We start from the raw sequence: 13,555 nt of genomic DNA on the forward strand, positions 1-13,555 counted from the left end.
GCTGCGGCTCTGGGCGCGCTGGCCGCTGCTGGCTGGCTCGCTCGCCCGCCTGCCCGCGCCCGGGCGCTGTTTACTAGCGAGGCCTGGACGTGACTGTGCAGCCCTTTTGGAGTAGGCGGACCTCCGCGCGCGCCGCCTCGCGGGAGCTGTAGTTCTGGGCGCCTGGCGGGCACAGCATTGTGGGACGTGTAGGCACTCGGGAACCACGCTTTCCCTGACAAAGCTCGGCGTCCGCGGGCTGGGTGGGCTAGGCAGAGCGGGTGGAAGGAGTTTTGAGGAGGGGGCTCCCGAAGGCCGCCCCTAACCTAGCCTGGCTGCTCCCTGCCGCACCTGGGTCTCCTCTGCAAACTTTGCCGTTCCACGCCCCTTCTCTTAGCCGTCAGCTGAAATCGTCGGGTCTCCCATGCGGGTGGGTGCCCCGAGGTCTGCATTCGCTCCCCAGGAGCCGCTTTGTGTAAGTTTGGCCCGAGGTCGCCCAAAAGTCACCCTTTATCGAGGGTGATGGATTCCCGGGCCACAAGCAGCCGAATCACTCAGGATGCGTTAAAATGAACATGCCTGGAACTCCGTTTGCTATGGGGAGGCACAGGCATCTCCGTACTGAACCCGACTCGACAGGCTGAGGTGGGCGCGAGGGCGTGGGGGTTTTGCCAGTGTGCACAAGTTTAGGACCTGCGGCCCCTTTCCTGCAGTGCTGCTCCAAGAGCGAAATGGCTCCCCTGGGCTGGGCCACGTGCTCGGCAGCCCAGGGCCGGCAGGGCGGGGACTGAGGGAGGAGGAGCCCCAGCACGGTGTGGCCCAAGCTGGTGAACACCAGATGCTGGGGAAAATGTGGTTGTACAGGTATACACCAGCTCCACAGCTCTCACCTTTATTGCCAGGTTCACAGTCAATAATACCTAAGGATAGATGCTCCGGCTGATGGATCGGGCGGGCAGCAGGGCCACCCTGAGGTTTGGCATTTAGACAAGGGCCCGCTGGAGGGCCCAGCAGTAATAACTTTTTTTGTTCTGTTTTATTTTTTGAGACAGGGTCTCACTGTGTAGTTCAGGCTGGCCTTGAACTCGCAGAGATCCTCCTGGCCCAGCCTCCTGAGTGCGAGGATTACAGGCATGTGCCACTATGGTTGGCGCGGTGGTTAACAACTTAAAAAATTGTGTTTGAGGTCTTTATACGTTCTGGGCGTTCCCTTTGCTAGTATTTCTTTTTTCTTCTTCTTTTTTTTTTTTTTTGGCTTTTTGAGACAGGGTCTCGCCATGCAGTTCAGGCTGGCTTTGAACTCACTTTGTAGCCCAGGCTAGTCTTTTTTTTTTTTTTGGTTTTTCTCCGGCACTGGGAACCGAACTCACAACCTTGCGCTTGCCAGGAAGGCACTTTGCCGCTGAGCTAAATCCCCAGCCCCGCCCAGGCTAGTCTTGAATTCACAATGATCCTCCTGCCTCAGCCTCCCAAGTGCTGGGATTACAGGGATGCGCCACCACGCCTGGCAGTACATTCTTATTGAATCGTTATGGACTTTCTATGTGTCAAGTTGTTTTCTGATTCCCTTATAAAGATGAGGACGCAGAGGCTGGGGAAGGGACCAGCTAGAGCAAGAGGTAGATATGGGAGTGGAAACCTGACCCCTGAGCTTCTGCAGGCTGCTGGCTGCTCCTAGCTAGGCTGGGCAGTGGGCAGGAGGGGCTGAGGTCCACACCCTGGAGAGGACATTCTTGGCTCTGACCATGCACAGGCTTGGGGAATTGGCCCTCTGGCTTCTGTGCCTGTACCTTGGCTGGGACCTGTCAGGGCATCCTAGAACTCTGGTTTTACTTTATCCCTGTACCAGTCCTCTCTTTGAGCTGGGTGTAATAGGATACACCTGTAATCCCAGCACTCAGGAGGATGAGGCAGAAGGATTGTGAGTTTGAGGCCAGGCTGGACTACATTGTGAGACCCTGCCTCACAAAACCAAACCAAAACAAACCCAAGACACCAGTCCCCTCTTTGGAGGAGACTAGCAGCCACTTGAGAACACTGGGCTTTAGCAGTCTGTATTTGAGATCGCAGAACCTGCCCGGAGGTGCACAGGTCCTCAGCCTTCCTCACTTCCAAGACAGGGCCTCTTACCCTGTTGGTCTTCAGCTAGGGTTGCAGGGTGAGGTGGGAGGCCTGTCCAGAAAGGAGTATGTGCCCTGGGCAGGACTTTTTTGGGGGAAAGGACTTGGCTTCTCTGTGTTGTCTCAGGCTGTGGACTTTCCTGCATCCCTCTTTGCCAGGTTGGGCTCTCTGCCCTTCTCATCGGTCTCCCCAGCCAGCTAGAGGGGGCTGGAGGGCAGTGCCCTGCACTTGCTGCCTTAAGGTTCTCTGCTTTGGTAGAATGTAACATTTGTGGAGATCGGTATGGCAAGTACCTGGGAGCTGTTATTTTAACTTTTGGACTCCAAAAACCAGGGACATGGTCATCTTTATCCGTGTAAAGTCTGTTAAAAAAGTTCCAGGAGCTGGCTGCAGTTGCACACACCTGTAACCCCAGCTCCATGGGAGGCTGAGGCAGGAGGATCATAAGTTAAAAGCTAGACTGAGCAACTTGGCTAGACCCTATCTCAATTCTGTCTTATTTTTTAAAATCTGTGTCTTTTTTTAGTTTTATTTTTTATTAGTACACATTCCCAGTACATTCTTATTACATTCATCATGGAGAGACTGTCTCAGAATTTTAAAAAGGAGGAATGTGAGGGAGTTTGGTGTGTTTGTTTCGTGTCTGAATCTATTTATGAAGCACTGTCTTGATGACCAGATGAAGGATTCAGCAGGTAGCAAGACCTGATAATCCCTGGCCTCAGCAGCTCATCAACTCTTGGTACTAAAGGATTCTTTCAGCCCCCTGAGATCCATGGGTTGTCTTGGGTAGCAGGGTACAAACCCTAGGGAAACAGGGCATCCTGTTGTCTTTTTTTTTTTTTTTGGTCTTTTTGAGACAGGGTCTCCCCATGCAGTTCAGGCTGGTCTTCACTCACTTTGTAGCCCTTTGTTCAGGCTGGCTTCGAACTTGTGGTGATCCTCCTGCCTTAGCCTCCTGAGCGCTAGGATTACAGGCATGTGCCGCCACGCCCGGCCCTGTTGCCTTCTTGTATTTTCTCTCTCTCAGTGCTTTTTAAACTTTGCCATGAACCTGAGAAGTGAGGCAGTACTTCCACACTTTACAGGTGGGGGAAACTGAGGTTGTTGAGGGGCTCAACTTAGAGTTTCACAGCTAGCAAGTGGAAAGGCTGAAGTTGGCATTTGCGCCCAGCGCAGCGTCCCTCCGGGTTGCAGGAGCCAGGGCTGGGGTGGCGGAAGAGGACAGATGTCTGTGAGGGGAACAGCATGGCATGGTGTGTTCTGGAACCAAGCAGAGGGTGGTGGCTGGCCACTAGATTGGAGAGGGCTGTGTGTATGGGTGGAGACAGTGGAGAACAGTGTGTGCATTGACACCTAGTGGGAAGGTTGTCTCCCTTTTCAGGTGTGGGAGAACTCCCAGGTGGACTTGCCCCACTTTGACCGTGCGATGTTCAGTGACTTGCATGTATGCGCTCAGAGTTCACGGTGAGAGTTTTTGGGGCCATTTGGAGGCTGGAGCTGGGCAGGCAGGTGGAGGAAGATGGGAGATACTGGCCTTGGGTTGGGCAGGTACCTGTTAGGGATTGGATGTGAAGAGCATGTCCCCTGCCGTGGAGTGTCTGGTTGGGGCGCTGGCATTCATCCTAGATTTGGGGGATGTACTGGGGAAAGAGGGATGGCAGCTCTCCTTGGTTGGTACCCAGATCTTGTTCCTTGGCTGCCCAGTGCTCTTATTCCCAAGGCCTAGAGGCCCCTGGCCTGCCCCTGTCTGTCACAGGGCAGCGGGTGTAGAAATCAGAGTTGCTGCTCACCTGGGAGAGTTCAAAGTTACCAGGGAGGTGGTAGTGTGACTTTCACCATGCAGATATAGTTTACTTCTGTAAAACCCAGGAAGAGGTATAAGGAACTTTCAGGCCTTTGCAGAAAAATCCTCTTTATCCACTGCAGTGTCACCTGGAAATGCCTGTTAACTCTTATTCTTCATGAATAGGAACCTGGGGTTGGTTAGCAGTGGTTGGCATTCCACCAATCATAATTCTTGGTTAGCTCAGACTCCACCAATCAGAACCCCTGGTTAGCACGTAGTCTGTTAAAAAACCTCTTTATCAGTGCGTACTTCCGGGACCGTTTAGATGAGTTATAATGAGTCTTGATGACAAGTTCAAAACTACGGAGGAGCTGTAGCTTTGGGGGTGAGCCTCTTCTCAGTTAAGTCGAGGTTAAACACCAGGTTAACCAGCAGCTGGTTCTGGAAGGAGGAGGCTAGGCTGATGGGTCTGCAGAGGAAGCGGCAGGACGGAATATCTGGAGGAGCCAGGCTCTCGGCTTTGAGGTGGACCGGAGCTGACTTAGGCTCCTCTGCCTGCCTGGTCCCCGTCTAGGAACTTCGGGGATGGAGATTCTGAGCCCAGAGCCCTGTGGTGTCCTTTGGGCTTCCCAGTTGGTGCGCAAGGGAGAGGCCGAGGGTCAGCTCCCCAGGGCTGGTGCGCTGAGGGGACTGGGCTGGGAGCTGCCCGCAGGAGGGTGCATCGCACTGCACCCTGCTCTAGCAGGCCAACGGGGGTGACCTTGGGTAGGTCACATCACTGGTGGCCCTTTTCCCTCACTAGTTTGGAGGAGCTCAGTGCAGGGGCACTGTTCTAGTAGCCACCCCTCGTCTGTTGAGCAGCCCCTTCTGTGTGCGAGCTGGCAGTAGAGGGCACCATCAGCTGGTGGGTTTTCTGCGCCCGCTGGCAGTGTCCTATCTGTTTGTTTGTTTTTTGTTTTTCTTCACGTGCCGGAAATTGAACTCACGACCTTGCGCTTGCCAGGCAGGTGCTGTGCCGCTGAGCTAAATCCCCATCCTCCTGCCGTGTCCTTTCTGGCTGCTTGATGGGGGCACATCAGGAGGCACATGACTGCAGCCATTCCATTGGGCTTTTGTGAGAACTGGGAGATGTACAGGAAGTCTGTGACTAGTAAGAAAAGTTAACACCATGATAGCATGCAGCTGTCAGCTGGCCCTATTCAAGGGTACTTGTCCCCTGTCGATCTGTGGGACCATACAGAGCCCATTTTACCCTCCTGTCACCTGACACCTGCTCCGGGTCCCAGCTTTATCGCTCGCTATAGCTCGTCCCTTCCTGAACCTTCCAGTGCTCTTTACATGGGAATCATCAGGCCACCTGACTCATAGGAAGATTTTGATAAAATTCAATGAGAAAATCCTAACACAGTGAGTCTTTAGCACATCATATAAAGAATTCAAGATGCACGTGTGTGCGTGCGTGTGCATGTGTGTGTGTGTGTGTGTGTGTGTGTGTACTAGGGCTCAAACCCAGGTCCTTGCTAGGCAAGCTCTTTGCCACAAGTTACGTCCACAGCCCTTTTTGGTTTTTATTTTGATTTTTTTTTTTTTTTTTTTTTTGTTTTTCTCCGGTACCGGGAACCGAACTCACGACCTTGCGCTTGCCAGGCAGATGCTTTTGCCGCTGAGCTAAATCCCCAGCCCCTTGCTTTTTATTTTGAAATTGGGCTCTCCAGTTTGTCCAGACTGGCCTCAAACCTGTGACCCTCCTGTCTTGGCCAGAGAACTCAGACAGGTGTGTATCACCACACTTGTCTTCAAGACTTTAAAAAAAAAAACCAAAAACGTACTCCTTTATTGCTAGGCCTTCCAGATGGGCTGTCTCTCAGGGTGGCCCAAGAATGGGCCCAGGACTCCTTCTGAGCCCCAGCCCTGGGGTCAGCCCAGCCCTTTGGGCATCACCAGGAGAGATGAGGGTAGCGGTTGCTCCCAGTAGATTGTAGTCACCAGGTAGCTTCCTGTGGTACCTCTTCCTGTCTCTCTGTCCCTCTTTTTTTTGAGACAGGGTCTCACTGTGTAGTTCAGCATGGCCTTGGACTCACTATGTAGCCCAGGCTGGCCCTCACAGCGATCTTCCTGTGCTGGGATTAGGTGTGCGCCAGCACGCCCAGCTCCCTGTTTCCACAGCCCAGCTCTTTTTGTCTCTAAAGATCTCTGTTGTTAGGCTACCTACTGCAGAACAGTACCTGTTCTCCTTGCCCAGCTGGCCTCTCTGAGGAGGTGTGGTCTGAGGGCAGATAGTGGCAGCTTCTGCCTAAGTGGCCCTTTCCTCTTTTTGACAGCGTGTTACACCCGCTGTGGGGGCAGGGAACCTGGGAGAAGAGAGGTATCTGGCCTGAGGTGGGGAAGTTGGACATCCAGCTCTCTGCCTGTAAAACCATTCTGTCCCTACTCTGAGCCCTAAGCACAGGGCCACCTCATCTGTGAAATATGTGAGGGGGGACCTGGGCCTCCTTCCCAGCACTGACGTTCCCAGCTCTCTGGGGGTCTTGCACTCTGATGGAGAGGTCAGGGAGGGCCTGGGTTGGTTGGGGCCCTGAGCCTTTGGACCCAAAGATGGAAGAGGGGCCTTGGCTTGAGGAGGCGGGGTAAGGGGGTGCTGAGGGGGTGGCGTGGGGCTGTGTTGATTTGACAGCAGACCTCCAGGAGTGGCTGATGGGGCGCTCAATCCCAGCTGTCCACCCTCTCTGTTGAAAGAGAAAGCTGAGGCCTAGGAAGGGGCAAGGATGTGTCCAGGGCGCTGTAGGGAGCTGAGGTAGGATGGATGGATGGATGGATGGATGGGTGGATGGATGGGGCAGGCTGGGTGGGGCAGGTCAGCCAGGGTTGTTTCCCGCTGTTGCAGATGTGTTCCCCTCCTGGGCTGTTGTGCAGCTCTTTTCCCTGAGGATAGGGACAGAGCCAAGTCACAGCCAAGGAGTCAGTCCTGGATCCCTATCAATGGGATGAGAACGCCCAGAGGCCTTTTCCAATTTCCCCGGACTCAGGGCCTAAGCTTTCTTGGCTCAGGCCTGGAACAGGTCACCCAGGGAGGGCCCCTCAGGAAGAGGCCAGGGCTGTGGCTTTGGGTGGGGCTGGCGGCTCTGCTGGGAGCTCAGCATCTGGAAGCCATCAGGCCAGGGGCGGGGGAAGTTGCAGGGGAGGGCTGAGAAGGGGAGCATGGCTCCTCCAGGCCACACACAGGCCCACCCCTCGGGAGCAGTGGTGTTGGGCCTGCAGGCTTTGCTGCTGTCTTGCATCTTGGTCCACAGCCTCGCCCCTTTCCCTGGCTGCCCCGTCCCTCACCCCACTGCTGCTGCACCCGCACTGTGCAATCCCATTGCCCACAGCGTGCCAGGGGCCTCACTTCCTGACCAGGCACAGCGCTGGTCTGCCTCTGAAAGTGGTTGGGCTTGGAGGGGGCCTGTCCCCAGGGGTTGTTGACCAATTGCTTCTCTGTGGAGTGAGTGGTATCTGTCTTGTCTTCTGTGAAGTCTTAGCCCAGGGGGGCTGAGATAGCTGTGGGTATGGCTGGAGGCATGACTATGGGCACAGGGGAAGGATGACTTTTCAGTCCTGGGGTGGCGAAGCCCGAGACTTTCCAGGTCAGCAAGGAGCTCAGAAGCGTCCCAAGACCAGGTGCCTTTGAGTGTCACTCAAGGACCACCTGCATCAGATACAAGAATTAGCCATGCAGGCTGCTGATCCTTCACAGATTTTCTTAGTCAGATGGTGGGCTAGCATCTGGGTCCTGCCCGGTATACAAGTGCTTGGATGTTCTTGATACCCAGACCTGGCTGGGAACCTTGTTCTTGAGGAGATTCCTGCCTCCAGAGAGGAAGTTGTTCTGAGAAGTCTACCCTTGGCTGCAGCCAGTTAGTTCAGTCTGCCTGGGCATTCCAGGGAGTGCCCCTCCATCAGCTTCAGGGTTGATCTGCCTGAGTTGCTGGCCTTAGGCTGACCTGGCATCTTTTGCAGCAAGGAGGGATGCAGGTTATTCCTAGGGCTCTCTGGAGATGAATTGTGAAGATGAGCCTTAATCCCAGCACTTGGGAGGCTGAAGCAGGAGAATCACTTTGAGGCCAGCCTGGGTTATATAGTGAGTTCAAGGCCATCCTGAACTACAAAGCGAGACCCTGTCTCAAAAAGTCAAAAAACAAAAAAAGAGGGGCCTACTGGGGCAAAGCTCAGAGGGCATCTAGTCTTAGGTTCCTTTCTGCCCTTGCAGCCTTGCCAACATCCCACTGACCCCTGAGACCCAGCGGGACCAGGAGCGGCGGATTCGGCGGGAGATTGCCAACAGCAACGAGCGGAGGCGTATGCAGAGCATCAACGCGGGCTTCCAGTCCCTCAAGACCCTTATTCCCCACACAGATGGAGAGAAGCTCAGCAAGGTGGGCAGGGGGCGGGAGCTTCCTGGAGAGGTGGCAGGCTGTGGTGGGAGAAGTAAGAGAGTCTGGTAAATACCCCCAGCCTGACCCTGGGTCCCTCTTGCCTCCAGGCAGCCATTCTCCAGCAGACGGCAGAGTACATTTTCTCCCTGGAGCAGGAGAAGACCAGGCTCCTGCAGCAGAACACACAGCTCAAACGCTTCATCCAGGTACCCTAGGAGGCATCGCCTCCGTGCCCTGCCCTTCGCTTCACTCCCTGCCCCCAGCATGGCGTGCCTGGACCCAACCCCTGACCCCGGACACAGATGACTGCCAGTCCCATCCTGTCTGTTGACCGGCCTGCCTCACGTACTTGCCTTCCTGGTTGGGCCTCAGCTTCCCCATTCATCAAAGGAAGGAAATGTGCAACTGCCTTGGAGAGCCAGTCCTTTCTAATTCCCCTCCTGGCACTGAGCCACGTTGTTGGGTCTGCAGAATGAGCTCCCCAGGCCAGGTCCGCCTCTGCTCTGTAGCTTTGGGGGCCTGAGATGGAGCCCCCTGACCTCCATGGTAGTAGCAGCGGCATGGGGGTGTCCCCTTCACATACTCATCTATCCCTTGGGGTCCCAGGAGCTGAGTGGCTCTTCCCCAAAGCGACGGCGAGCGGAGGACAAGGATGAGGGGATTGGCTCACCGGACATCTGGGAGGATGAGAAGGCTGAGGACCTGCGGCGGGAGATGATTGAGCTGCGACAGCAGCTGGACAAGGAGCGCTCTGTGCGCATGATGCTGGAAGAGCAGGTGAGCGGCCCTGTGGGCTCGGGGCAGGCGCTTCTGTAGTCTCTCTTTTCTGCCTGTGTGCTTTCCATTTAGCAGGTATTTATAGAGGCCCCTGCTCTGTGCCAGGTCTAGGAGTGGAGATCTAGTTGCCCTTGGGGGTTACCGCATGGCTGGGAGTGAGGGAATTAGTCAGAGGGCTTCAGGTACAGCCCAGTGGCAGAGTGTGTGCTTAGCATGTAAGGCCTTGGGTTCAATTCCCAACACACATACACACACACCACACACAGAGCAACTGAGGTGAGGTTCCTACAGCTGTGGGTCTGACCTGATTCCCTATGGGTGCCCCATAGCTTCTGTATGGAAACCAGAGAACCAGGCACAGAAGACAGAAGGATGTTTCACTCAGGGAAGAGCATAGACAGAGACCTGGAGAGGGGAGGGAGGCCCAAGGGGCTCTGGTGAGGAATTTAGTCTCTGTCCTAGAGGGTCGCTCATGCTAGGGTTTTAGGTTTGCACACTGTGCTGTGTCCTGGGGTTGGAGGCTTTGGTGAGTGGCCTGCTATGAGGTTGGTAGAGCAGGTGTGCTCTGGCCCTGCCCCTAAGCACCTAGCTGCTCCACCCGCAGGTGCGGTCCCTGGAGGCCCACATGTACCCGGAAAAGCTCAAGGTGATCGCGCAGCAGGTGCAGCTGCAGCAGCAGCAGGAACAGGTGCGGCTGTTGCATCAGGAGAAGCTGGAGCGGGAACAGCAGCATCTGCGGACCCAGGTGAGCAGGAGGCCTGGGAAGGGCACTCACGCTGCCCCAGGGCTCTGAGGGTGCAAGGGCGCCCCATTGTCTTCAAGGAACAGTTTGTGGCTCCAGACATCAGTGTCCATGAGTTCATCCTCGAAGCAGCACTTTAAAACCTGAGCTGTTAAACTCCAGTTTGACTGGTGAGGAAACTGTGGCACAGAAAGGCTGAATAACATGCACAGGACCCCAAGTGACCAGAGATAGGGCTTTGAATCCTGGCTGTCTACATCCAGGGTTTGCCCCTATCCCCCACCCTGTGCTGTTATTAAACCCAGGACCTTGTGCATGCCGGGCAAACACTGTACCACTGACTTACACCTGCAGTCCCAGAGCCTATGGGGTCTGGCTAAGTTGTTCAGGGAATTCACTGCAGTCTTCCAGCCTCAGCCTTCATAATAGCTGGAACTACAGATGTATGCTACAGTGCCAGGCTTAATGTCTATACCCTGGTTTTTTGTTTTGGTTTGTTTTGTTGAGACAGGGTCTTGCTATGTAGTTCAGGCTTGCCTTGAGCTCATTGTGTAGCCAAGGCTTGCCTCAAACTCACGGCAGTCCTGCCTCAGCCTCCCAAGTGCTGGGATTACAGATGTGCACCACCATGCCTGGCTGTCATCTATAGTCTCTCTCTCTTTTTTTTTTTTTTCCTTCTTTTGGTACCGGGAATTGAACTCTGGACCTTGTGCTTGCCAGGCAGGCACTTATATCACTGAACTATATCCCCAGCTGTCATCTATACTCTTAACTAGCACTGTATTAGATGCTGAACTGCTGCTTGGCAGTGGAAGTTGAGGGGGCCATGGGATTTGGTATGGTCAGAAGCCCCTCCATAAGCTGCCATTCCTTCATTTCTTAGTACAGTGTTGGGGTGGGGCTGGGGTGGTAAACTGGCTGGCCCCCTATGTATTTGTTAGTTTTCCATCACTACGACAAATACCTGAGAAACACTGAACTGCATTCCTGGCCTTCTTTATTCTACTTTGAGGCACAGTCTCACTAAGTCACTGCATTGCCCAGTTTGTACTCAGACATGCAGTCTTCCCAGCTCAGCTTCCCAGGGTGCTGGAATTGCAGGTGTGCACCGCCACACCCTGCTGAGACACTCTGCTCATGAACAGAAAAGTTATTTTGGCTCACAGCTTTGGAGATTCCATTCTGTGATCAGTCGGCCTCATTCATTGCTTTGGGCCTGTCCCAAGATGGCACATCATGGCAAGAGCAGGTGACAGTGAAATAGCTCACCTCATGGCCAGGAAGCCAAAGAGAGAAAGGAAGAGAAAGGGGCTGGGGGTCCTACTATCTCTCTGAGGGCACCTGTCCCCAAAGGCCTTCCCCAGGGCTCACCTCTCAAAGATTCCACCACTCCCGATGGTACCACACTGTGACCGCCATCGCACACAGACCATTGGAGAAACCTAAATCCAAACTGTAGGGAGGTTGATGGGCTGGAAGAACCACAGGCAGAGCGACTGAGGGCTTCTGTCTTACAGCTCCTGCCCCCTCCAGCCCCCACCCACCACCCCACGGTGATTGTGCCGGCGCCACCACCACCACCTCCCTCCCACCACATCAACGTTGTCACCATGGGTCCCTCCTCTGTCATCAACTCTGTTTCTACATCCCGGCAAAATCTGGACACCATTGTGCAGGTACCTGGGCTCGGGTAGGGGCAGCTTGTGGGGGTGAACTGCTGCGAACAGGCTCTTTACGGGAGCAGACACTAAGGGACGGAAGAGGAGAAGATGGGGCTGGAGTGGGAGGGAGGTCTGGATGCCCAGCGTGGAGGCTCTCCCTCCCTGCATCTGCGGGCACGGACAGCTGGGCAACAGAGCCTGGAGATGAGCCGTGTCCCTTCTTCAGCGAGAGGCTGCTTTGGAGCCAGAGCCCCTGGCTCAGAGTTCCTGGGGTCGGCTCTTCGTTTGGCCCAGAGCTTTCTCTCACCTCCACGCCCCACAACTGAGGATGGGGCAGAAGTGGCAGTGGCTGGGTGGCTGTACGTAGGCCTCCTGTGAATGCGATGAAAAGATGAATTGGTAAATAATAAAATCAACCAGAAAAGCCAAAACAGGGAAAAGAATCATTGCTCACCACTTTAGTTACACATAAACTCAGGAAGATGAATAATACAATTAATAACAAAAGTCTTTAATAAGTTAATAGGAAGACTTTGAAATATGTGTGTATGGGAGATGCTTGTCATTTCTTGGCAACACCGAAATTATGGTCTTCTCGGAAGGGGTTTGTCAATTTAATGAGGCACTTTTTTTTTTTTTGGTCCTTTTGGGACAGGATTTCACTGTGCAGCTCAGGCTGGACTTAAACTCACTTTGTAGCCCAGGTTGGCTTCAAACTCGCATTGATCCTCCTGCTTCAGCCTCCCAAGTGCTGGGATTATAGGCGTGTGATACCATGGCTGGCTTTTTTTTTTTTTTTTAAAGTGTTACTGGGTATTGAATCCAGGGCTGAGCTACATCCCCAGACCCTTTTATTCCCCCAGACCTTTAAAAAAAATATTAAAAAAAATTTTGAAGCAGGGTCTAAGTCCTCAAGTTGCCCAGGCTAGGTCTGAACTTTAATCTTCCTTTCTTTTTGCCTCAACCTCTCAAAATTCTAGGATTACAGGTGTGTGCCACCATGCCCAGCTCTACAGAGCAATTTTCTAATGTTTATATCCCCTGGACTCTGGCAGCACACCCTACTTGGCCAGGCTTATTTTAGGACAGTCCTGGGGTGTGTGTTTTGTGGGGAGTTAGTGGCTGGCTGAGGCCCCGCTGTCTCCGGGCCGGCTGGGGACCTCAGGCTGAGCCTCCTGTCGCTTTCCCCTGTCTAGGCAATCCAGCACATCGAGGGCACCCAGGACAAGCAGGAGCTGGAGGAGGAGCAGCGGCGAGCAGTCATCGTGAAGCCTGTGCGCAGCTGCCCGGAGGCCCACACTTCAGACACTGCCTCGGACTCGGAGGCCTCGGACAGTGACGCCATGGACCAGAGCCGGGAGGAGCCGTTAGGGGACGGGGAGCTTCCCTGACCACCCCCTCAGCCCTCCTCTCCCTTCTGGGGGCTGGAGGGGGCCGAGGAAGTGACAGGGAGAAATGTGGGTGAATGAGTGAGAAATTTTTACAAAATTACTGTGTCATTTGGGTCTCTTTTATGACCTCTTTTTCAATACTGTAAATCAACCTTGGAACGAAGCCACCCAAGCCAGGGTCCCGGGGCTGGGGTGGCACACGGCGTGTGGGAGCGTGGGGATCCCAGGGTTGTGCCTCCGCCCTGGGCTCTGGGAGGCCGACACTGGGGTGCTGGGCCTCCTCTGCCAAGAAACATTTTTCATTTAAACGTGTTTTTAAGAACAGGGAAAATCAACCCCAAGGTATTTACTCCTCCCCGGAGCTGGTCCTACGCCTGTCAGTCTTCAATCCCCCTCCCTCCTCCATTTGGTTTTCTTCTTCTTTAAGCACTTACATGGGTTGGGGGTTAGGCTAGGTCGGGGCTTTCTGGGGACCGGGGGTCTGTGCTTCTCGGTTGGGGTTCGCTGCTGCCCTCCCCCTCAACACCAGGACTCGCCATTCTCCATCCCTCTGTCCACCTCTTCCTCCAGGGTACCCTTAAACCCCAAAAATGTCTTTGTCTCTCTTTTCCTCTTGTTTTGTTTGTTGTTGGTTTTAGTTTTGGTTTCTTTCTTTTTTCTTTTTTTTTTTTTTATTTTTACAA

At 54.2% G+C, this 13,555-nt stretch overlaps 1 protein-coding gene across 1 annotated transcript in view; it reads left to right on the forward strand.

The window, feature by feature from the left end:
- The window catches only part of Tfap4 (transcription factor AP-4 (activating enhancer binding protein 4)), a gene marked incomplete at its 5' end in the record, with an annotated part of 13,822 nt that extends 853 nt beyond the window's left edge, over positions 1 to 12,969 (forward strand). Inside the window, 6 exon segments of the mRNA XM_005391306.2 lie at positions 8,136 to 8,301; positions 8,409 to 8,507; positions 8,908 to 9,078; positions 9,683 to 9,823; positions 11,338 to 11,496; positions 12,678 to 12,969. Coding sequence (XP_005391363.1) covers positions 8,136 to 8,301; positions 8,409 to 8,507; positions 8,908 to 9,078; positions 9,683 to 9,823; positions 11,338 to 11,496; positions 12,678 to 12,872 — 931 coding nt within the window. The 3' untranslated portion in view covers positions 12,873 to 12,969.
- Positions 12,970 to 13,555: the final 586 nt, after the last annotated feature.

This window comes from Chinchilla lanigera, unplaced genomic scaffold (genome assembly GCF_000276665.1).
Source record: "Chinchilla lanigera isolate Chin_1 unplaced genomic scaffold, ChiLan1.0 scaffold00041, whole genome shotgun sequence".
NCBI lineage: Eukaryota > Metazoa > Chordata > Mammalia > Rodentia > Chinchillidae > Chinchilla > Chinchilla lanigera.